Below are 8630 nucleotides of genomic sequence, written 5' to 3' on the forward strand. Positions count from 1 at the left end.
TCACAATCCAGCTCCAATGCTTTCTAAATAAAACTTTTCTTGATCATCACACCAGAAGTGATCTCCTCTGTCTATGAGAGACCAATGCAACACATGGTAACACTTCCAAAGTTCTTGCCTTAAAACCTTTAATATCTGGTTAATTCCCTAAGACCATGAACACTGTTTTCCATTATCTTTATATCCTGGTGCCTTGCACATGAGTCTATAAAATTATTTTAATAAAAATTAATTCTATACGCACTTTGAACCACTCCTTTGTATTTCCATTTTCTTTCCTCTCAAAGAGTAAAAAAGTTTCCACTGAAAAAAGTAGTGCTTCACATTTCACTTGTAAGTTTAGACTGTTTTGTGCGTTGCTTTTACTCTTCTACTCCTTTCTCTCCCCCTCTCTCTAGATCTAATTAGAAGGAAATAAAGCCAGAAATTCCTCCCTTTAACCAACCAACGCTCATTTACTGAGCCATCTACAATGCATGGATACTGCACTGGACTTCTCTTTTCAGTCAACTATCATTCATTTATGGAGCACCTACCATGAGTAAGTTGGCTTAAAGTTTAACATTCAGAAAACTAAGATCATGACATCTGGTCCCATCACTTCCTGGCAAATAGATGAGGAAACAGTGGAAGACTTTATTTTTCTGGGCTCCAAAATCACTGCAGCCATGAAATAAAAAGATGCTTACTCCTTGGAAGGAAAGTTATGACCAACCTAGACAGCATATTAAAAAGCAGAGACATTACTTTGCCAACAAAGGTCCGTCTAGTCAAGGCTATGGTTTTTCCAGTGGTCATGTATGGATGTGAGAGTTGGACCATAAAGAAAGCTGAGCACCGAAGAATTGATGTTTTTGAACTATGGTGTTGGAAAAGACTCTTGAGAGTCCCTTGGACTGCAAGGAGATTCAACCAGTCCATCCTAAAGGAAATCAGTCCTGAATGTTCATTGGAAGGACTGATGTTGAAGCTGAAACTCCAATACTATGGCCACCTGATGCAAAGAGCTGACTCATTTGAAAAGACCCTGAGGCTGGGAAAGATTGAAGGTGAGAGGAGAAGGGGACGAAGGAGGATGAGATGGTTGGATGGCATCGCTGACTCAATGGAATGAGTTTGAGTAAACTACGGGTGTTGGTGATGGACAGGGAGGCCTGGCGTGCTGCAGTCCATGGAGTCACAAAGAGTCAGACACAACTGAGCAACTGAACTGAAATGAAGCATGAATAATCACCACACTAAATGGTTAAAAGCATCAACAAATTATAAAGTCCCTACACTAACAGTGCTTACAATCCACAAAGGGAGTTAAGATACACAAACAGATCCTGTAACTAACATAAAAGGCAAAACGTAAATGCTCGAAGATACTGATGCAGTGCTATGGTCATGCAGAGTAGGCAACAACTAATTCCAAAGGAGAGCTCTCAGAAAAAAGGAGCTATCTGGGCTGAGTCTTGATGACTTAAATAGGATTTTAACAGGTTGGTGGTGGGGCGGGGGGGGGGGGGCCGGGGGGCACGGTGGATATTCCTAACACAAGAAACAGCAAACATAAAAAGTCTTGAAGACTCTGGTACAATAATAAACCAAAAAGTAACCAGCAAGGAGGGAGGGAAGGAATGTATGTGTATGTGTGTGTGCCTGCAAGCCCATGCACATTTGGGAGGAAGGGGGAGAGAGGGGAAGGAGAAGGAGAGAGATATTAGGGAGAAGACCTCACTAGAAAGATCTTGAAGAATTTGAACTATCAAAGGTATATGAGCAGGAAACTGATACAGTCAGCACTGTGCTTTGGCCTAGCTCTCAGATCAGAGTTAAGAGATAAAAACAGTGAAATCATTGGAGTTAAGACTTCCGGGGGGGTGGGGAGGGTGGGGAGGAAGGTACAAAAATAGAGAAACGATGGAGATTAAATCCCGAGAAATAATTATATTAGGAAAGGAGAGAAGGGAGGTCGGTGAAAAACACAAGAGAGGTGAGGATAAAGAAGACTGAAACAAAAAAACAGGGAACTGGCTGCTAAGTCCTGGTGGGAAAACATAAGCTGAATAAGAACAAGCGGAAGGAGGCAATGGAGCAGGTGCCTTGGAAAAGAGGAGAACATAGGGGAAACTAGAAAACATTGTGTTATTGACCAAGGATGTTAAGGGCATTCAAATAGCTAGATAATGTGCTAAGAACTGAATAGGGTTAGGTTTAACAAAAAATATTTGAACGGCTATTCGGAGTAAGATGCATGATGCATGCTCAGTCGCTTTAGTCAGTTCCAACTCTGTGACCACATGGACTGTAGCCCACCAGGCTCTTCTGTCCATGGGATTGTTCAGGCAATAATATTGGAGTGGGTTGCCATTTCCTCCTGCAGGGGATCTTCCTGACGCAGGGACTGAACACAAGGCACTTGTGTCTTCTGCATTGGCAGGTAGATTCTTTACCACTGAGCCACCTGGCAAGCCCATAGAAAAGTGAAGTCACTCAGTTGTGTCCAACTCTTTGCGACCCTATGGACAGCAGGCTCCTCTGTCCATGGGATGTCCTAGGCAAGAGTACTGTGGGTTGCCATTTCCTTCTCCAGGGAATCTTCCCGACCCAGGGATCGAACCCAGGTCTCCTGCATTGTAGACAGATGCTTTACCGTCTGAGCCACCAGGCAAGCCCATAAGCAACTGGTAATTGCATATGTCAAAATGTACAACACAACATCTTTGTATATCCAAAAGAGTTCTAAAATCCAGCAAAGGTCTACTTGCTTTAGTGAATATATTATTAATACAATCAAATTCCAATATGAAAAAAGTAGGTGGTTTCTATTGCATTAGGTTCTTACTTTTAAGTTTCATAACAAAGTTCTGAATCATGTTATCTTTCATAACATATTAGCTATCCCTCCAAACTCTTCATTCACAAATTCAATAAACTTAACTTCTTACTGGTACACAGGAAGAGGGCATTATTTTTCAGCAGAACACTAAAGGCCTCCCTTCAGGGTTGATGACATTACTCATCATTCTTCAGATATGGCTGTTTACCTGATAGTCAAATTCTAACTGTATTCTCTTCTAGGCCACACTTCTCAATTTTGACCATCAGTTCAGTTCAGTCACTCAGTCGTGTCCAACTCTTTGCAACCCCATGAACCGCATAAGACATGGTAATTCTGTCAAATATGCTCTGATGAAATCTAATTGCACCATGTCCAAGACATCTGTCTAGTGAACCAGCCTACTAAACCTGTCAAAAAAGGAAATGAGGCTAACTTGGCCATTCCCTAGCCAGATCTATGACTATTCAAGGTATTACCAAACTTGAATTTATTTATTGATCTATTTATATTTTAATTGAAGTACAGTTGATTTACAACGCTGTGTTAATTTCTGCTGTACAGCAAAGTGATTCAGTTATATATATATATATATAAACAATCTTTTCAATGTTCTTTTCCACTGTGGTTTATCACAGGATATTAAATATAGTTCCTTGTGGTATATAGTAAGTAGCACCTTGTTGTTTATACGTTCTATTTTCTATATATACAATAGTTTGCATCTGCTAATCCCAAACTCCCAGTCCATCCCTTCCCCTCAACCTCCTCCAGACTTTAATTCAAATGACCCTACGAATTCTGGTAAGGGTCTCCCTGCCATTTGTCCAAAACAAATGTCCTACTTTTTCATTAACTATTTCTAAAGGCATAAATACAAGACAATCCCTCCCTCCATACACACACTTCAATAAGGAGAGAAAAAAAAGAAAAAAAGTTTTCTGACCAATGTGAATAAGGAAACTTTTGGTGATACAGATAAAAGAATCAAATGTCTACTTATAATATCCATTGTTAGTTGTATGTATTTAAAAATCACATACTACATAAAATATTGAGAAATTCTTTTTCCCCCTTTTCAACATTTCATTAAATAATTGAAAATTTTCAAGTGTATCTGTCATCTTTTCATATTCACTAGAGACTGTGACTTTTACCAGTTTTGTCCAAACATTATCACTTTCCTTTTATTTATAAAAGTTATTTGAGTTACAGAACTGCTCGAATTACGATCTTTTTAACCTAAGTCTTAAGCACCTATTTCTATACATTCAGGTGTCCTTTTCAGTTTATAGGTGGGTGTGTGCTATACATATAGATTGATAATCTCTACAAGGTAACGATTTAAGAGTATTGAAAGAAGGAGCTTCAGACTTATATCTCCTCCAAACAATGCTTTGTAAAGCTTTGTATGGAGTAGAATAAAGTGACTCACTCTTTTCTGAGACACAAATCTGGAAGGAAAAAAGACTTTGCTTTATATCCACGTTATCAGTAAGTCAAAAATTCACAATTACTTCTTAAACACATTTCAATTAATAACATACACTATTGGTTATGTAGATGCATGGATACATTAACAGGAGTCTTTGCAAGTTAAAGTTTTCTTTCTGAATTAATATATTAGAACTTTGCTATACTGCTATAAAAGTAGTGAGTTACTCAACTCCCATGAACTTGTTTTCTTAGAGAAACAGCAGAGGTAACTGTAGCAATTTATGTGTATTGCATACCAGTTAAGATCCAGTCGCTGTTTTAAGATTATATATATACTAACTCAATCTTCACAAAGTTCCTATGAAATAAGTGCTATTGATAATTCATTATATTGATGAGGAAACTCAGGAACGGAGAGATTTAGAAACTTGCCCAAAGTCATGGAGCAGAAATTCTAAGTAGCAGAAATTAGGTCTAGTTCTAGGTCCCTCCCTCTTTTAAAAGAAGACCCGGGGTTGGGCAGGAGGGGCGGGGCGGGGCGGGGCAGGAGGGGCGGGGCGGGGCGGTGTATATGTGTGTGTTAGTTGCTCAGTCGTGTCACTCTTCGCGACCCCGTGGACTGCAGCCCACCAGGCTCCTCTATCCATGGAATTCTCCAGGCAAGAACAGTGGAGTGGGTTGCCATTCCCTTCTCCAAAAGAAGACATACTGCCTCTAAAATTAGTAAAATTAGAGAGACTAATATAGTTAGTATCCGTAGTCTAAAGAAGACAAGAGTGAGGTTACAGTAAGTTTTAATATATTTTCTATTCTCTATCAACACTGTCTGAAGGCCTAATTGAGGGAGAAGTAGTTCATCTACTACCCCCATTTCAGTAATACTTTTAAGGTATAAAGTATTGCCTACTACAAACATACCATAGAAGAAACTAGTGTCATGTCTTCCTTTCTCCTCTCAACTTTGTTACTGATGGTAGAGAATCTGCCTCTCTGGGCCTAGATCCCCCTTGCTATCCCAAATACATAAAACTAACTTTAACGGTTGTCTTTGATAAGGCAACTTTCCTAAGCCCTAAAACAACGGCAGTGCTTCCACTGTAGTCATCTGGTTGTGTGGTGTAATGGGGTTGGGGAACAGTTTCCTAAGTTAAAAAGGTAAAAATACGAACTCAAGAAAGGAAGAACAGAAGGGAACGTGTAGCCTGCAGTTAAGGGAGGGAGTGGGGCTACAGGCGCTGCCGTCTGACTTGGAAATCCGCGCAGATCGAATGAGAAGAGAAACTGAGGCGGTGGGGGTCCAAGTCATTAAAACCTGTTAGCAACATTTTCTGGGATTTTCTTTTTTTTTTCTTATGCGTCTCAAGACTCGCGCTTCAGAAGAAACTGAGACCCTAAGGACACTAACTGACCAATCCGTCAGGACACGGCATCGCCTTTCTTCCGGGGTCCCGGGCCAGCGCTGGCCCCTTGAGACCACTGCCCGCCGTCAGCCCTTGGCCGGGCCTTTCATCCACCAAGCTACCGGCAGCAGGGACACCAGGGCCTCTCGACCCCAAGGCCGGAGAACCGCGTTCCACTCCTCGGCGGCTGCCTCCCCGTCTTCCCTTCCGGTAGACAACCCCTGAACACTCCCCCATTTCGCCGCTGAACCAGAACCGAGCCATTCCCCAAGAGCTGAACCCACCGCTCCAGGAGTAGAAATCCAAGCCGGACTGAGGGTCTTACCTTTAACAGATTAGACGTCGCCATGTTCCTTCAACTTAGACTCTCGCGAGACCGCGCGAGATTTCGTGGCGCTCCGTGCCAGGCCACTACTGCAGGCCCGAGTTTCCCACCTGGGCCGAGGGGGCCCCGGGCCCGCACTGTGAATAAGGTGGGCTCCGGCGTGCACACAGCGCTGACCTCGTCCCTCACTCCCGGAGCTTCCTCGCTCTTCTCTCCCTACATGGTCACCGGGGCCTCCCCGTACGAGAGAGCTCATGCAAACACTCAGGGAGACGGCAGCGGCGAAAGGTGAGAGGGAACAGGAGCCGACCCGAAATCGGAAGAGGAAGCATCGGCTTCACGAGCCTCCCCACTCCTTCAGATGAGCCCCTGTGGTGGCACCCGCAGAGGCCACTGGCAACGAATTTAGCTCGGTTTGGGACCGGCCGCTCTGGTTCGGCGGCCGCGTCACGTGACGCGGCGGGCGGGGCCGCGCTCGGGAGCTAGCGTGGGAGCCTGAAAGCGTCGTGGGCAGAGATCTCGCAGCGAGGACGGGGGGGGGACGCCCTCTGCTGGCAGGAGTATGTGTCTTCCGCCGCCGAGTGCTGGGGGGAGGTTACGAAAAAGACATTATCCGGAGTGAAATGCTTGTAATAGCTGTCTTCGAGAACTGGCGCATAGAAGGGACCCAAGAAATATTTGTGTGCATGAATCAATGAATCCACGCACGAACGTGTTAACTATTAATATTTCTACTCAAGAGGGCCTGGCACTGAAATAACCTCTAAGAGGTTGATCAGGTATACCAGAACATCCTATACCGTAAGACCCCTAAGCTTTATCCCTTCAGACCTCAAACCACTGGCCAAATAAAGGGAAAGTAATTTATATGTAGAACCTACATGTAATACCTACCTAGTATTGTATTCTACGCGTTTCCGAACTGTTCATTCATACATAATATGTGAGAAATAAGTTAGAGCTATAGAGTAAAATAGAGAAGAGGGATGCAGTTTGCAGTTTTAAACAGAAGGATCCAAGTAGGTCTCACTGAGAAGATGGCATTTGAGCAAAAAGACTTGAAAGCGGTGAGGGAGAATGCCAGGACATATTTGGGAGGAGAGCATTCCCAATAGAGGGGAACACAGGTGGCAGGTTGCCCAGAGTTTCAGAAGAACAGTTAGTTAGAAGGTTAGTGTGTTTAGAGTAGAGAGAAAGAAGAGCAGAAGGCCTTATAGGGCCTTGTAGACCACAGCAAAGACTGGCTCTTATTCTCTGTGAGATGGGCAATCATTGCAGGTTTTTGAACAGAGGAGTTGTATGATCAGACTCCCATTTCAACGTGATTGGTCTGACTACTCTGTAGTGAATCCAATGAGAAGGGTAATTTAGAAAACTTTTGTATTATCTCATTAGATGGACACAATCATGCCACCTAGGTGGCCAACATTTTGCAGTGATTTATTAGAGAGTAATCTAGGCATGATTAAACAATGACTACATGGTAGAACAAGGATTAAGAGCCACTAGGCCTGTAATGTCCTGTCAACATGGGGATGACTCTTAGAGGTCATCTTTGTTCTGCTGCTGCTGCTAAATCGCTTCAGTCGTGTCTGACTCTGTGCAACCCCATAGACGGCAGCCCACCAGGCTCCCCCATCCCTGGGATTCTCCAGGCAAGAACACTGGAGTGGGTTGCCATTTCCTTCTCCAATGCATGAAAGTGGAAAGTGAAAGTGAAGTTGGCGCAGTCGTGTCCGACTCTTAGCGACCCCATGGACTGCAGCCTACCAGGCTCCTCCATCCATGGGATTTTCCAGGCAAGAGTACTGGAGTGGGGTGCCATTGCCTTCTCCAATCTTTGTTCTACAGATGAGAAAGTGGAAACTTCTTTCTGGTCAAGGTCACAACTGGGTGGGGCAAAAAGTCTGGTCCAGAATAAACTTTCTATAATTATGGATCCCTTTTCCAGTGACACTGGGTTGTCTTCAACCCTAGTCCAGCTCTACTGCTTTATTTGCAAAGTGTAAGTTGATTAATTTATAACTATGTACCATTAAAAAGTTAGGCAACAAACTGCAATGTAACAGTTTAATTTGTTCATAAATTAATGATCCTTCTTAAAGAATTCATTATTAAGTAATTAAGTATTTAATGCCTGTTCAAGTTTCTTGTTATGTACTGAGCACTGGAAATCTAGGATTAAATGAGACAGATAAGACCTCTGTCCTCTTGGAGCTTATAGTCTAATAAGGGAGCTAGATATTAAGCACAGTTACATGAATCAAATGTTTCTGAATTGGAGTTGTGATAAATACCACAAGGGTAAAATAAAATGTGCAGTTCCGAACATATGGTTTGGAAGGGACTAGTATCCTGTACTATTCCTATGATCACACTCTGAACGACTACTTCTGAATTTTCAGTTTCAAATATCCCACTGTCTAACAAGACATTCCTTTCTCCAAACTTGCTTGCTCTGGCAATCCCATTGCTACAGTCTGACCTCAAGTGAGTTCTTCATTCCATTGACCCCACTACTTCCTTGTTCTCTATCATTCCCTCCTTTTTCACTTCCTTCCTCACCCAGTTTAGCTTCTGTAAACCATCATTATTAAAACATGTAAATATTTTATTTATTTAAAGATAGAGAACACAATCACAT

General features: G+C 42.8%; 1 protein-coding gene and 1 long non-coding RNA gene across 6 annotated transcripts in view; one reads left to right on the plus strand and one right to left on the minus strand.

The window, feature by feature from the left end:
* Window positions 1–6443, minus strand: part of CUL5 (cullin 5) — a 138702-nt gene extending 132259 nt beyond the window's left edge. For 4 of the 5 annotated variants that reach the window (XM_025266946.3, XM_044929776.2, XM_006053333.4 and 1 more), the window contains exon 1: window positions 5987–6442. Coding sequence is in view for 3 of the 5 variants with exons in the window: in XM_044929776.2 (XP_044785711.1) it covers window positions 5987–6010 (24 nt within the window). In the remaining 2 variants the exon portion in view is untranslated. Of the gene's footprint in view, window positions 1–5986 lie in introns of all 5 variants that reach the window. The other variant, XM_044929775.1, reaches the window with a different exon arrangement.
* On the plus strand, window positions 4877–6860 carry LOC123329828. Its single transcript, XR_006545420.2, has 2 exons — window positions 4877–5048; window positions 5626–6860. It is a non-coding gene; the product is annotated as an uncharacterized LOC123329828 (long non-coding RNA).
* Window positions 6861–8630: the final 1770 nt, after the last annotated feature.

Source organism: Bubalus bubalis, chromosome 16 (genome assembly GCF_019923935.1).
Source record: "Bubalus bubalis isolate 160015118507 breed Murrah chromosome 16, NDDB_SH_1, whole genome shotgun sequence".
NCBI lineage: Eukaryota > Metazoa > Chordata > Mammalia > Artiodactyla > Bovidae > Bubalus > Bubalus bubalis.